Genomic DNA, 16,962 nt, shown 5'->3' with positions numbered 1-16,962 from the left:
GAAGGGTGCTACTGTACTGTATAACTGGTGGCCAAGGACAAGGTGCCTTGAGTAGAGATGAAGGAATTGAGGAAGTGAGCTTCACAAATACATAGAAAGAGTGTTGCAAAGGCAAAAACCCTGAGGTAGTGACATGCCTGGCGTGTCTGAGGTCCAATTAGGAGACTGCTGTGGTTGGAATTTGATAAACAAGAGGGAGAGTAGTAGTTATTGTTGTGCGCTATAGAGTTGATTCCGACTCATAGTGAATTTATATGAGAGAGCAGATCTGCCCCATAGGGGTTCCTAGGCTATAATCTTTACAGGAGCAGATCGCGTGGTCTTTTCTCCCACAGAGACACTTGTGGGTTGGAACCCGCCAATCTTTTGGTTAGCAGCCGAGTGCTTAACCATTGTGCCACTGGAGCTCCTTAGGGAGTAGTATTTGCTGCCAAATCTCACCCATCCTTTCCCTCCCCTCCATCCTCACCGCCTCTGCTCTTCTTTCCCCATCTACACTACATCTGGAGTTGTCCCACTCAGTTTATCTCCACCTAGTCCACCTAGCACACAGCACCTGGATTAATCTTCCTAAAATGGGTGTCTGCCTAGGCCATGTAGAGTCATGGAAGGTTTGTCAGCAGCGGAATGTGTTCAGAACTATGCTTTATGAAAATAAATCTGGCAGCCACGTATTACCTGAATTGGAAGCATGGAAAGACTGTAGACAGGAAGACTCCTTAGGAGACTAATGCTGTGGTCAAGGTGAAGAATGACAAGGAAATAATGGAGAAATGGAGAAAAGGACATGGATACGAGAGATACTGCAAATGTCAGGACTTGACAAGTGATTTTTAGTAACCAATTTCTGGCCCACAGAAACTAAGGTAAGAAATGCTGGTTGTTTTAATGCCTCTAAGTTTTAGGATAATTTGTTATACAGCAATAGATAACAGTTTATTTCCTCTGGATTTCTTCAGAACAAATGTTACAAAGTGGTTGTCACAGATTTATTTCGTGATTTTAACAGTTTTCTAATTTTTAAGAAGTCTCTAGGAGACTGGAAAGAATGCAGACCTGATAGACAGCCCTGGGTCTGCAGTGCTGCCACCCGCAGACTGTGGGCACTTGGGCAAAGCACTCACTGTTTCTGAGTCTCAGGGTCACTATATAAAAACAGAGGTAATAATAGCAACCTTGTAGGGCTGCTGTGAGGACTAAATGGGCTAGTTAGTTAAGTGTTTGGCACAGCCCCGGAACATATTAAGTGCTCAGTAACTGAACGTCTCCTTCTACCCCATTCGTCTCTGTCTTATTTGGCTGATAGTGCAACAAGGGAGCACATGATCTGAGATATTTTTCACCCCCAGATATTTTTTGGATCTTAACTAGACACATGTGCATCATTGTCTGAAACACACTAACAATGTGAAATATTCTCAATTGAATCACCTGTCTCCATTGGGAATTCTACAAAACAGGCTGAGGAGACCAGACCCAAGTCAGATCTCTGCAGTGAGTCATTAGCATTCCCTCCTCCCATCCCTTTAGACTGACATTAATTCATTAAACAACATTCTGGGTTATTCAAGCCAACTTGACCCTTATTAGACAGCTCCTTATCTAGTTTCTGAACTTTCTAAAATCTACTGCCCGCAATGGTCAATACTTTCTTAATTCTCGGATATCATCCCATTTTTCTTTTCCTTTTTTTATTGTACTTCAGGTGAAGGTTTACAGAACAAATAGTTTCTCATGAAACAGTAGTACACATATTGTTTAATGACATTGGTTAACAACCCCACAACATGTCAACCCTCTCCCTTCTCGACTTTCTTTTTTTGGTGAAAATATACATAGCCAAAGATACACCATTTCAAAAATTTCTACATGCACAGTTCAGTGACATCGACTACGCTCTTCCAATTGTGCTGCTATTCTCACTTTAGATGAAGGTTTACAGAACAAAATAGTTTCTCATTAAACAGTTAGTACACATGTTGTCCTGTGACAATGGTTAATAATCTCACCACACATCAACACTATCCTTACTCAATCTTGGGTTCCTATCACTATCATCCCATTTTTATGATTGGAACCAGAAGATTGTAGGAAATCAATATCAAGATCAATGGTATATCGTTTAGTCATAGAATAAACATTTTTCTCTTTTTGGCTTCTTTCTGAAATCAGTAAGGCTTATGTCTTTTCAAAGTTTTTGCCCATTGGCTGATGTTTCATATTTTCTTAAACACCATCAGCAATGATTCTGAGAGCCCCTCTCCAAGTGTTCTTGAGCTTGGCTAGAAACTGAAACTCATTCAAACCACTTACATGATGGCTCTTATTATATCTTTGGCTAGCCTAAAATCTTAACCATAATTGTTCTGATAGTTATGATTTGAAGATCACTCTTCATGAATTAATACAAGAATTGAGAGGTTAAGCTATTTTCCATGACTTTTCAAATTCTATCTTCTTCTCCAAGCATCTCTTCGCCATGTTCCTCTTAATCTGAATATAACTAGTACAACCATGTTTGTAAACTTAAGCATATTTTACAAGCTTCTGTTCACTTGACACTTTAGCCCTTCAACACTATGCTTATTTGTTTCTTCCACTCTTGTATTCGTCCTTCGTTTTATAAAGTTGTTTCCATATTTTGTAACTGTTCTTTAAAAATTCAAGATCCCACAGGGGTTCCTGCAATTTCTTTAGGTGTCTCCTACACTCTTGCTTTCTGAAGCCTATTTGCAATTTTCTCTCTTAGGATTTCATTTTTTTAGAATCTTCCAATCCCCATGGGTCAACCTCTGCTCATTGCTCTTTTATGGTGATGTCACACCTGTCTTCCCATTAGGCTCTTGGAAATCTGACTTTTAATGTGTCTGAAGGACACCCATGACTATGCTCTATCCATATCATTTGCTATTAAGTATTCTAAGCTACATGGTTTTCTTCTTTCAAGATTCATATCACTCCAACATTTTGACCATTAGTCAACTCTTCCTTGTTGGCAGAGGTAGTATTCCCATGAAGATAATAAAGTTTAAGCCTCAGAGAGCCTCACTTGCATGGACCCCTTTTAATACCTATACCTGATTATATAGTCTTAATTTCATATTCTTTTTCTTAGAGTGCCCCAACACTGTCTAAGCTTCAGGCCCCACAAAACCTGGATCCACCCCTGCTTTTTGGTAAAGAATTAATTCTTGAGTAGCAGCTTCACTTTGTTGTTCTTTCTATCAGTGTTTCTCAGGTAGGTACTACTGGCATTTGGGGAAGGACAAGTCTGCCTTGTGAAGGACTTTCTCTTTCATTATAGGACGTTTAGCATCCCTGGCCCTACCAATTAAATGTCAGTAGCAATCCCTAGTTACTGTAATTATCAAGCACTGCCTTCCGCATTTCCAAATGGTCCTCCCCTCCCATAGAGAGATGGTATCTTCTGAGAGATAAAACCACCAGCAATGCAAGTCCAAAATTTATCATGCACTCACTTTTTTTTCAAATTGTGCTTTAAGTGAAAGTTTACAGTTTGAGTCAGTTTCTCATACAAAAATTTACACACACATTGCTATGTGACCCTAGTTGCTCTCCCTATAATGTGATAGCACACTCTTCCTTTCCACCCTAGATTACCCAGGTCCATGCAACAAGCTCCTGTCCCTTTTTGTCTTCTCATCTCGTCAGGCACTCACTTTTTAACTGTATTTTAAAGATTTTGAGAAATACAAAAGGGATCTTTTAGAGCAAGTTTCCATTCTTTAGGACTTAGGCTAATAATTTTCCCTTTGTGCATGCAGTTCAATTTTTTATATGCTCTACTTAGCAGTTGGTATTTCATGATCATGACAATCTTGTATTTGAAGTTGATTTCCTGTACAAAAATATTGCAAATACTAATAGGTGCATTATACATTGCATGTATTCAATCATCTAATTTTTAATTTAACTGGCTCCTGAATGGTGATTATAAACTGTTAGAGGTGAAACTTTCTTTTCCTATAAGTACAATGTTATGGATTAGGGTTTTATTCCAGTTACTCTTTTTTTGTATGATTAAAAACTTGAAATTAACCATAAAAACATGCAAAAAGAACACACAAATATGTACTTTTACCAACATTGTTGTTGTTAGCTGCCATTGAATCGACTCCAACTCATGGTGACCTTACGTAGAACAGAACAAAACATTGCCTGATCCGGCATCATCCTCACAATCACCAGCAGGTCTGAGTCGATCACAGTGGCTCCTGTGCCAATCCATCTCAACAAGGGTCTCCCACGCCCTCATTGGCTGCAGTGCAGTGAATTATTATACAGTCACTGTTGAGTCAATTCCAAGTCTTAGCGACCCTATAGGACAGAGTAGAGCTGCCCCATAGAGTTTTCAGGGCTGTAATCTTGTAGGGCTGGGAACATGAGTGGGACTTGAGATGCATGAAATCTTTGTTGGGGATTGGTCAGCTTTTCCATCCTCCTAGGTTTAAAGGAAGCCAATCCCAGAAGTTGGAGGGGGACCTCATTACCATCAAGAGCCTGGAGCGGAGCATGTTTTTTTGACCGAGGGTCCCTGTACTGAGAACCTCCTAGACCCACAAGGCAGAGAGAGCTGTAACACCAAAGAAGATGCGAGATGGCAGTGGCACGGGACCAGCGGGCTAAGCTTTCCGACCCACAGAGCAAGAGATCTGAGCACCTTTGGGCAGGAGGCTTGCTGGTAGAGTGGGGTGCCTCTGGGCACTTGTCAGCAGAGTTAAAGGTGTTCACTGATCCATGGAGCAAGAGAGCTGAGAGCCTTTGGGAAGGAGGCTTCCCGGCAGAGTGCAGTGCCTCTGGGCACTTATCGGCAGAACTAAAGAGCTTTGTACCAATTGCCTGAGCAGGGCAGGGGCCCAAGCTGAAAGCACAGGGCCCAGGTTCAGGGTGAGGGCCCAGCGGCAGAAGCCGAGAAGAAGCGGTCCCAATCGAAGAACTGTATCCTTAGTTGTTCCTATTACTTCCAGGCTGATCCTGATTCTGAATTGTAACCTGTCGTTGTTGTTAGGTGCTGTCAAGTCAGTTCCGACCCATAGTGATCTATGCACAACAGAATGAAACACTGCCCAGTCCTGCGCCATCCTCACAATCATTGCTATGTTTGAGCCCATTATGCAGCCACTGTGTTAGTCCATCACATTGAGGATCTTCCTCTTTTTTGCTGACCTTCTACTTTACCAAGCATGATGTCCTTCTCCAGAACTGGTTTCTCCTGATAACACGTCCTAAGTATGTGAGATGACGTCTCACTATCCTTGCTTCCAAGGAGCACTCTGACTGTACTTCTTCCAAGACAGACTTGTTTGTTCTTCTGGCAGTCCATGGTATATTCAATATTCTTTGCCAACATCATAATTCAAAGGCATCAATTCTTTTCAATCTTCCTCATTCATTGTCCAGCTTTTGCATGCATATGAGGCAACTGAAAACACCATGGCTTAGGTCACATGCACCTGCGTCCTCAAAGTGACATCTTTGCTTTTCAACACTTTAAAGAGGTCTTTTGCAGCAGATTTGCCCAATGCAACACATCTTTTGATTTCTTGACCTTTGCTTCTATGGGCGTTGATGTTTGTGGGTCCAAGTAAGATGAAATCCTTGACAACTTCAGTATTTTCTCCATTTATCATGATGTTGCAGAATCACCTACTGAATTGGAATCTGACTTTTAACAAACTCTCCAGGTGATTTATAAGCACATTAAAGTATGAATACACTAGTTGCTGTCCACACAGTTCCAACTCATGGCAACCCCATGTGTGTCCGAGTAGAACTGTGCTCCATAGAGTTTTCAATGGCTGTGATCTTTCAGAAGTAGATTGCCAGGGCTTTCTTCCAAGGCGCTCCTGGGTAGCTTTGAACTGACAACCTTTAGGTTAGTAGCCAAGCACATAACCATCTGTGCCACCTATTTTAAACTTCACATGGCTAAAAGAGAGCCCACACACCCTCTCCAAACCTGCTCCACCCTAGGCTTCACCATCTGAGTAAATAGCATCACCCAGGTTGTTGGGGATTGAATTGTTTCCCCAAAAAATGTGTGTCAACTTGGTTAGGCTATGATTCCCAGTATTGTGTGATTGTTCACCATTTTGTCATCTGATGTGATTTTCCTATGTATTGTAAATCCTATCTCTATGATGTTAATGAGACAGGATTAGCAGCAGTTATGTTAATGAGGCAGGAGTCAATCTACAAGATTAGGTTGTGTCTTGAGTCAACCTCTTTTGAGTTATAAAAGAGAGAAGGGAGCAAAGAGACTGGGGGACCTCACTCCACCAAGAATGAAGAACGATGAGGGGAGTGCGTCCTTTGAACCTGAGGTCGCTACACTGAGAAGCTCTTAGACCAGGGGAAGATTGAGGACAAGGACCTTCCCCCAGAGCCGATAGAGACAGAAAGCCTTCCCCCAGAGCTAGCACCCTGAATTTGGACTTCTAGCCTCCTAGACTGTGAGAGACTACACTTCTGTTTGTTAAAGCCATCCACTTGTGGTATTTCTGTTATAGCAGCACTAGATAACTAAGACAAAGGTGTTCATGTCAAAAACTTGGAAGTTACCTTTGCTAGCTCCCTCTCCCTTGCCCTTCACATCTAATCAATTGCCAAGTCTACTTCCAGAACATATCTACATCCATCCTTTTCCATCACCATATTCACATCTAAACCACCATCTTCTCTCACCAGGATTACAGCAATTTATCCATTAAAGGCCAATACATTTATTAGGCACAATGCCTAGGACCCACAATACTTTTAGTTTAGTCTTTTCACTGGTCTTTCTCTTTCATTATTTCATCTGTCTAATCCACTCTCCATTCAGCAACCTCAATATTATTTTTTTTAAAGTATGACTTCCATACAGTAAAGTGCACAAATCTTAAGTGTACAATCTGATGAATTTTTACATAGCAATACATCCATGTAACTACTACCCATAACAAGATACTAAACAATCTTCTAAAATAATTTATTTCAAGTTGTGGCATTCTCCTGCTTAAAAGCATTCCATGCTTGATAAACAAAAAGGAATATTATTCAGTTATAAAAAAACGAAGTTCTGATATATGCTACAACATGGATGAATCTTGAAGACATTATGCTAAATGAAATAAGCCAGACATAAAAGGACAAATATTGTATGATCCCACTTATATGAAATAACTAGAACTGGCAAATGCGTCGAGAGAGAAAGTAGATTAGTAGTTGCCAGGGACTGGTGAAGCTGAGGGGTGAATGGGGGAGTTATTGCTTAATAGATACAGAGTTTCTGTTTGGGGTGATGAAAAAGCTTTGAAAATAGTGGTGATGGCTGCACAACATTATGAATACAATGAATGCTACTGAATTGTACTTTAAAATGGTAAAATGTCAAATTTTATGTTACGTTTTACCTTAATTAAAAAAAAAATCATTCCATGCTTTCCCAATCAACTCCTAAACCTAGTTTACAAAGCCAACTAGTTTACATGAGCCAACTCCTGCCTACCTCTCAAACTTCCTCTTGTACCACTATTTCCTCTCTCTTACTGTTGTTGTTAGTTGCCATGGAATTGGCTCTGACTCTTGATAACCTTATAAATAACAGAACAAAAAGTTGCCCGTGCCATCTTCATGATCGTTGGTATGTTACTAGCCTTTAAATTCATCAACTTAGCAAGGTGTTCCTGCCCTGGGGCTTTGATGTAGCTGCGCATCCTCTCCTTCCCCTACAGGTCTTCCTGAAGAGAGTCGCAGGGCTAGCTGCTTGTAATTCAGATCTCTGCTTAAATGTCACTTCTCCAGAGGCCTTATCTAGCAGCATTCTAGAGCTGCACCCACTCGGTCATTTTTATTACATCACCTTATATTAATTATTTGCAGACTGCTTATCATTTCTAATATTTTATCTATTCATTTGCTTATTGTCTGTCTTTCCCTCACTGGAATATAACCTCCTTGAAGGTAGGCACCTGGTCAGTTTTGTTACCTGTTGTACCTGCAAATGTCTGTAACAATGCCTGGCACATAGTGGGTGCTCAACAAAAATTGTCATGGACTGAAATATTAATATATGATAAAAGGGAGCATTAGCTAGAGAAAACATAGGTAGCACTCGGCTCTGAAATCCTAGAGGACTGGGTTTGACTGAACCTAATCAGAAAATTGTGAGGCTTAAACAAGGTAATAGCCCATGGCAAATAATGTTCAATATTTATCAACCTTATTTCTTCTAAACACATTTAATGAAAGCATCTTTAGGCAGGACTGTGGGCTTGTTTTGCTTTTACAAAAAGTAACCTCAGAAAATCAATTGTGGCACTCCCAGTCTAGGTTCTAGCCCGCCTTGATTCTGTCCCCATTAGTGGAACCAGCAAACACGACTCCACCTATTCCGCTTAACCCATTCGAGGGAAATCTGCGGGCCTTCAGAACCCGCCTCTCGTCCGCGCGTAGCCCTACGTAAAGCGTAAGGAGTTTCGCGACAGCCCAAGCCCCACCCCTTTGGCCACATGTCGCGCAGGTCTTCCCGTTGGACGCAGCGCCACTTCCTCGCGCTGCTTTACGAACCTAGAGCACTGCCGCCCCGCCTCCGGTCTCCTGCCTTACCTCCCCGCCCCCTCCCAGTTTCGTGTCTCCTAGACTGACGCGCCAGCTATAATCACGTGACTGCTTCATCCGGGTCCTTTGCGTTCTCTATCCCTCTCCCAACATGGCGGCCTCAGGTGAGTGAGCGGCCGAGCGCGGCGAAGGACCAGCCTCCTAAACCACCCTACCAACCTGATCCACTGATTACCTGGAACCAGGAGGCGGGCGGCACCGCTTCCCTTAGGGTTTTGGGGCTGCGGCAGGCTGGCGGCTTGGCGGTCTTAGGTTATTGCCTCGGGATGTTTGGGGGGAGGGGAAGGTGCCCTTCCCCTCCCCCCTCACAGCTTTTTCATCCCGTCTCCGCGAGGCCAGAGTCAGGCGTAAAGGTGAACTCTGGAGTTGGAGTGAAGAGGCGCAGAAAGATCTGCCAGAGGGGCAAGACCTTTTTATAGACGTGATACACTGTGCTCGCGTGAAGGCGTGGAGGAAGGAAGGAGGCAGTTGGCGCGTGGACGGGCGCACACTAAGCTAGGTCTTCAAGGCGCGAGGCCGTTGCGGACTGGAGTGGGGGCAGGGGAATAAAGGGGGGGGCAGTTAGAACGCGAGCGCGTGTCAGTGGAGGGGCGGGGGGTGAGACAGTGGTGCGCGTGCGCGGTAGGAGGGACGAAGGTAGTGGAGACAGGCGCGCCTCAAAAGCACGCGCGAGTGCCCAGATGGGAAGGCTTTACGCGACTCTGTTGCTGCTTTTTATGTCCTTCCACTTTCTGCTCTTTTCCTCTTAGAGTGTGGCCCAGCCTTTGTACTGTCAAAGGTACATGTGTTAGGATGGAGGTTGAAGCTACTAAAGTTAAATGGGGGTGGAAAACTCAGTGTGGTGTGCCCGCATGTTGGAGAAGAAGCAGAGCTAGAGACTTAGATTTTCCTCTGGGCCTTTTTTCTTCTTCAATTATATTTTTACCGAGCGAAAACGTTGTGCCAGGCACTGTTGTAGGCGCTGGAGATAGTGGTGAACGAGATTAGGTCCCTGCTCTTACGGAGCTTCTATTTGCGTTGAGTTTTGATAGTTCCAACGGCAGATTTCAGTTTTTTGGTTTTTTTTTTTCAGATGTACAACTACTAGGGATGCTATTAAAATACTAGTTGCTAGAGTTGGGTCGTTTTTTGAGGGGACGTTATCACTGTCATGCATATCTAATGGACTTGCAAGAGCAGCAGTAAGCTGAGTGACATCTTGTAGCATTGATTTTAGTTTGGGGAATATAATTTTTTCACTCTGGCATCACCCCGCATTCCATAAAACATTCATTGAGCCCCTGCTATCTCTGGACACTCGCTTCTCACCAGGAATTTTATCTTTTTTATTATTACAGAGGAGGCTAAGGGATAATGTTTATCTTTAGAAAATGTTGAGGTGATTGAGGTGCAGTTTAACATAGTACCTTTCATTCCTGTTCATTGATGTAGATTTGGCAGTTGACCAGGCACTTTTGTGTATATTGTTTCGTTTGATCCTCTGTGAAATAATATAGATGGTGGTATCCCTCAGCTGAGGAAAATGAGATGATTTGTTCAAGGTCACGCTGCTTGCAGGTGGCAGAGAAAGATTGAAATCTAAGAGACTCTTGACTCATTTCTGTTACCTACTTGGGATAACCGAGGTTGGCTTCCATGTTTGGTGTGCCACCCAAAAGCTTCATCTGAAGTTTAAAAGTCGTGCTTTTCTTTTGCTTCTTCTGTGGACTAGTAAATTTCCTAAATTTATTTTAAGCTTATCATTGTGTCAAGTACCAATTTGGCCTGGATTTGCCATCTTGACAGTTAAGTGTCTCATAATAGTAAAAGGCCAACATTCTCCTTATCTATAACTTCTGTGAAACTATTAGAGGTAGAAGACAGTTAACAATTATATAATCAGTGTCCTTCATTTTACACATGAGTTCAGTGAAACCCAGGCTGGTTAAAGGGATTTGCTCAGTGATGTCCCTTTCTCTTGTTTTCCATGTTTACTCTACCCCTTTGGAAACCCTCACCTCCTTAGTTCAGTTCAACAGATAACCTTTTTTTAACTTCGGTAGTATGTGCAAGGGACGCTATGCTGGGATCTGTGCTCAACGATACATCTGACAGTCCACCCTTGAGGAATTCTAGGTTTATCAATTTCTTTTCCCCCTTTTCTAAAGTCAGCACAACTGGACTAAACCACAGCTAAGAAGTTTCCTGAATACAGTCAAACACTTTGAGGGACAGAGTAGCAAGGGCGGGGATCTGGGGACCATGGTTTCAGGGGACATCTAGGTTAGTTGGCATAACAAAGTTTTCTAAGAAAATGTTCTGCATCCCACTTTGGTGAGTGGCGTCTGGTGTCTTAAAAGTTAGCAAGTGGCCATCTAAGATGCATCAACTGGTCCCAGCCTACCTGGAGTAAAGCAGAATGAAGAACACCAAAGACACAAGGGAAGTATTAGCCCAAGAGACAGAAAGGGCCACATAAACCAGAGACTTCATCAGCCTGAGACCAGAAGAACTAGATGGTGCTCGGCTACCACGATGACCGCCCTGACAGCACAACAGAGAGTCCCTGATGGGGCAGGAGAAAAGTGGGGTGCAGAACTCAAATTCTAGTAAAAAGACCAGACTTTATGGTTTAATTGAGACTGGAGGGACCCTGGAAGACGCCCCTGGGCTCTCTGTTAACCCAAAACTAAAACCATTCCTGAGGCCAACTCTTCAGACAAAGATTAGACTGGATTATGGGACATAAAATGATACTCATGAAGAGTGTACTTCTTTGCTCAAGTAGATACATGAGACTAAATGGGCAGCTCCTGTCCAGAGGCGAGATGAGAAGGCAGAGAGGGTCAGGAGCTGGTTGAATGGACACAGGAAATCCGGGGTGAAAAGGAAGAGTGTGCTGTGACAGTATAGGGAGAGCAAGTAGGGTCATAAAACTATGTATAAATTTTTGTATGAGAGACTAACCTGAATTGTAAACTTACACTTAAAGCACAACAATAAAAAAAATTTCTTTTCCCCCTTTTAATCTTTTACACTCTAATTGAACCTTGGGTAACCATTATTCTCAGATCTGGCTGTACTAGTGAGACTCTAAAAGTCTCAGTGTATTTTCAGTATGTTTCTTGATGGTGCCCAGTGTTATGTTGAAGGTAGACCTTGTATTTCCTCTGTGGAAATACATAATACAACTTCACAGGCCTCTTTTGAGACTGCAAATTCTTTACAGCAGTACCAGTTTCCAATGTGACCAATTGTTGACTTCAAGAACTGGAAGTATCCCAGGGCTTACTATTGAATGGAGATACCTTCGATTTCTAGGAAACTTCATACATTGAGGCAGGCTGCTTAATTCCTTGTTTGGCTTCTTAAGAATACTTCCCTAAAACTGAGGTGTTCATTTGTCTTAAATTTTGTAAATTTGTTAAGGCCATTTACCTCTTGAGTCCCAGTTTCCTCATCTATAAAATGAACATAGTTTATCTGCTCTCCTTACCTATAGAGAATCAAACATGTTTGATATGGGTCAACACTTTTTGAAACTAAAATGCTTTAAAATTGGAAAAAGTGTGTGCGTACCTACATGCAAACCTTTCATTTGCATAACACTTAAATGATATTGAATTTGGCATTTTGTTTGATTTTTTTATAGGGAGAGGATGGTATCCACTGTTTTCATACGATGCTGACCCTCATAGTTATTTTCCCTTTGATTATGATGTACTTTATATGTGCATTATAGTGTAATTATCCAAACAAATAGTTTCAAAGATTGCCATTGGATGCTGTTTACGTATTACATGTTTTCAAATCCCATTCTCTACCATGTATTTGTTATTTTGAGGCTAGGATACCTAGATTCAGAAGGCCAAAACTGATACTCTTTATGGAAATTCAAAGACAAATACAGTAAAAAAAAAATTCCAACTCATAGCAACCCTGTAGAACAGAATAGAACTGCCCCATAGGATTTCCAAGGAGCGGCTGGTGAATTCGAACCGCCAATCTTTTGGTTAGCAGTCGAGCTGTTAACCACTGCGCCACCAGGACTCCTTACAGAGAGTAGAGTCAGTTAAAGTAAAACATTGTGTTTCTGAATAATATCACTGAAAAGTGTGTTTGTGTGTATCTTGAGATAGAATACCCTACTACTTATTATTAGTCTTAAAACATCCTAGAATTTAACTATTCTCTCTTCATGATGGTGGGGGGAAGGAATTAACTTCAGAGTATTAAAAAACTCAAGTGCTCGTTTGTAATTGAGTGTGTATATACATTTATGAATACAGGTCAGTTTCTTAGATTTGTGGTAGATATTGCTACAGTCCTTTGCTGTTATGTAGTAGTTAACAGGGTGTGCATTAAGGATTTATTTTGTTTTATTATGTCAGCAGTCAAATTGAGTGTCTCTGGAAAGGTTGGGAAAAAGCAATATGATGTTTTCTTCAGATTGTCAAGACGAAAAGTTTGGGCACAGACAAGGTCATGTAACTGAACACAGAGATTGAGATGGTGGAGCTTATGAATCTTGACTAAGTCTTCATTGTCTACCACACTAAACTGTATAGTGCAGTAAACGTGTGAGGCATCTTTAATATTTATGATATTGCATTGTATGAAACATTTTCATGGCTGTGCTTTAAACAGTATAATTAGTATTTGGGTGGATTGATTGTATTTATACAATATTGTTTCAGAAAACACATGTTAATCATTGATTAGTTTTTAATTCTGGAGAATTTGTCAGGTAATTTTTTTTTTTTAGGTTTCACTTTTTAACTACAACTATATTGAGATGTAATTCACGTACCATAAAATTTACCCTTTTATCGGGAGCAAGGGAGAATGAAGAGAACAGGATACAAGGAAAAGATTAGTCCGAAGGACTAATGGACCACAGCTACCAGGGCCCCCACCGGACTGAGTCCAGTGCAACTAGATGGTGCCCGGCTACCACCACTGACTGCTCCGACCAGGATCACAACAGAGGGTTCTGGACAGAGCTGGAGAAGGATGTAGAACAAAATTCTAACTCACAAAAAAGAGACCAGATTTACTGGCCTAAAGGAGACTGGAGAAGCCCCGAGAGTATGGCCCCCAGATACCCTTTTAGCTTAGTGGTGAAGTCATTTCCGAGGTTTGCCATTCAGCAGGGGAGTGGACAGCCCCATAAAGCCAAATGGAACTGGTGGGGTATGGCAGTCCAGGGACGGGGGCCGGAGGGCAGAGGGGGACGGGAAGGCTGGTGATGGGGAACACAGGGTTGAGTAGGGATAGTGTTGATGTGTTGTGGGGTTGTTGGCCATTGTCATGGGGCAACAGGTGTACTAACTGTTAAGTGAGAAACTATTTTGTTCTGTGGGCCTTCATCTAGAGTGAGAGTGGCAGCACAATTGGAAGAGCATGGTCGATGTCACTGAACTGTGCATGTAGAAGTTTTTGAAATGGTGTATCTTTGGCTATGTAGACTTTCACCAAAAAGGAAAAGGTCGAGAAGGGAGAAGGTTGACACGTGGGGCTGTTGACGAGCGTGGTAGAACAGTATGTGTGCTGTTTCGTGGGGGACTATTTGTTCTGTGAGCCTTTACCTGAAGTACAATAAAAAATAAATAAAAATAAAAAATTTAACCTTTTAAAGTGTGCAGTTTAGTGGGTTTTTGCATATTCCCCAAAATGTTTAGCTATCACCATTATCTAATATCGAGGATATTTTCATCACGCCAAATAGATGCCTCATACCTATTAGCAATCATTTGCCATTTCCCCCTCCCCTGGCCCCTGGCAACCACTAATCTACTTTCTGTTTGTGTGGATTTATCTATTCTGGACATTTGAGACTCGCTTCTTTGGTTTAGCATAATATTTTCAAGGATCATCATATTGTAAGGTGTATCAGTACTCCTTTTTATTGCCAAATAATATTCCATTATATGAATATACTACGTTTTATCTGTTCATCAGTTGGTGGATATTTGGGTTGTCCTCACTTCTTGTGGCTATTACGAATACTACTGCTATGAACATTTCTCTACACATTTTGTGACTTTCTTAATCTATAGTTACTAAAACACTTAGAAAGGTTGATAACCTAGTAAAGTAAGTGGTACTTAGTCTGGCTAGATTTAAAATTAAGAAAGTTATTTTTTTAACAAACCTCATCAGAATGTTAAGAGCTAGGTGACTTTCCCTTCCTAGACAAGAGATATTAGCTTAAGAAGACTGCAGATAAGGCTGCATTTTCTAACAAAAATAGGCTTTATTGCTTACAGTACTTTTAAGGTATCCTGTTTGGTGGAAATAAAAGAACTAGCAGCCAGTCCATAGATTTTATCACCCCAAGTTCTGTCAATTAGTGCTTTTGTTACTAATATAATGGAGTAATAGGAAAACATTCTGAGGAGAAAACTTGAGGAAGCATATTTATGTGTGCTATAAACCAAAACTCGTTGCCATTGAATCGATTCCGACTCATAGTGACCCTATATATGCTATATAGCCTAATAATCCTGAGGACTCAGTTAGGTTTTTACTATGTTTATTGTTGTTACTTTTCTGCTAGTGTACTTTATATATATACATTTCCTTTTGTTTTTCCTTTTATTTATTGAAGTGAAAACATCATTTAGAAAAGTGGTTTTCAGCTGGGGGCAGCTTTGTCCCCTCTCCTCCAGGGGACATTTGGCAATGTCTGAAGACATTTTTCAGACAATGTCTGAAGACATTTGTCAAAAGGGGAGGTAAGAGGCCAGAGATGCTGCTTTTATCTTTGTCATAACAAACCCTGTTTATTAAGAAGGCCACAAATTTATTGTCTCTTATTTAAGGACTTAACTGATTGCCAGTCATGGCAATTCCAACTCATAGCAACCCTGCAGGACAGAGTAGAAATGCCCTGTAGGGTTTCAAAGGAGTAGTATATAAGTGTTCAGTATACCTTGAAAACCCTATGAAGCCGTTCTGCTGTGCACACACAGGGTCACTATTACTTGGAATCAACTCAACGGCAACTAATAATTGTAATTGAGGCAGCAGGCAAAGGATTTAATTAATTTCTGGGGTGTGTGTGTGTGTTAGTCCATGTAAATTTGGCCTTAAATAATGGGACACCTTTTATTTTGTGAGGTGGTTAGTTTGTTAGCTTTTTAACCAATTCATATAGGATTTAAAGAAAATTAAGAGTTGGACCAGATCAGTCACTGTGGCAAGGGATTGAAACACCTGGAACGTTAAACAACTGTTTACTTATAAAGCAGAGGGGAACACTTGAAATCCTAAAGTTGTTGGGCCTAGGTATTGAAGGAGCAGAGGGCACGAATGGTTTAGATAACATTGTTTATCAATTATTGGAATGAAGTGGAGTGGGGGAAGAACATTGGCACCTACTTTGGGTTTATGATTTTATTTTTAAGGGCTAGTTTCTTTTCAATCTACTGTTTATATTGTAACTGAGTCAATGCTGCTGCTAAATTTAAAGAAACATAAGTTAAAGATCTTTTCGTGAAAGAATTTTAGCCTGTTTTTAGGTGAAGCCCATCCCTCATCCAACAGGGATTTCTCAACCAGAGGTTGAGGGGTGGCGAGGATGACAGAATCAGAGGGAAAGGGGAGATTATGATTTTAAAAGACAATTTCGGATAGTATTATTATATTAATCTCAGTCAAGGGGTAAAAGTTGGGAAAACCTGATCTAGGAAGTTGATATAAGCCAAAATCTGAACAAAGTGCAGGTTGACTCCAGGTTCTGCTATTTTGGTAGTAGATTATAATAAGGAGGTAAGAAGTACCTTACTGAAATTCATATTGTTCTTATGTTGAACTTGATTTCATTGTATGGGTTGACCAGAAGTTCTTTTTAGTCTCCCAGTGACAGGGTAGGTTAATGATTGGGTATTAGCTGGTGATACTAGATTAAGCCCCACGAGGGTAAAGAGTGTGTTTTATCTTATCCCCACTACTGACTAGGCCCAGACGCTCTATTTTTTATTTATTTTTTATTGTACTTCAGGTGAAGGCTTACAGAACAAATAGTTTCTCATGAAACACTAGTACACATACTGTTTTAGGACATTGGTTAACAACCCCACAACATGTCAACCCTCTAACTTCTCAACCTTTTTTTTGGTGAAAATACACATAGCCAAAGATACACGATTTCAAAAATTTCTGCACGCACAGTTCAGTGACATTAGCTACGCTCTTCCAGTTGTGCTGCTATTTTCACTTAAGATGAAGTCTTACAGAACAAGGTAGTTTCTCATTTAACAGTTACTACACATGTTGCCCTATGACAATGGTTAACAGTCTCACCACACATCAATAATATCCTTACTCAACCTTGGGTTCCCTATCACCAGCTTCCTT

General features: G+C 41.2%; 1 protein-coding gene across 2 annotated transcripts in view; it reads left to right on the top strand.

Annotated features, from left to right (window-relative positions):
• The first annotated feature begins 8,652 nt into the window (after window positions 1-8,652).
• Window positions 8,653-16,962, top strand: part of EIF4B (eukaryotic translation initiation factor 4B) — a 38,617-nt gene continuing 30,307 nt past the window's right edge. For both annotated transcript variants that reach the window (XM_004373998.2, XM_004373997.3), the window contains exon 1: window positions 8,653-8,726. In XM_004373998.2, coding sequence (XP_004374055.1) covers window positions 8,714-8,726 — 13 coding nt within the window. In that variant the 5' untranslated portion in view covers window positions 8,653-8,713. The remainder of the gene's footprint in view (window positions 8,727-16,962) is intronic.

Source organism: Trichechus manatus, unplaced genomic scaffold, assembly GCF_000243295.1.
Source record: "Trichechus manatus latirostris isolate Lorelei unplaced genomic scaffold, TriManLat1.0 scaffold00027, whole genome shotgun sequence".
NCBI lineage: Eukaryota > Metazoa > Chordata > Mammalia > Sirenia > Trichechidae > Trichechus > Trichechus manatus.
This window is presented reverse-complemented; position numbering and strand designations above follow the sequence as displayed.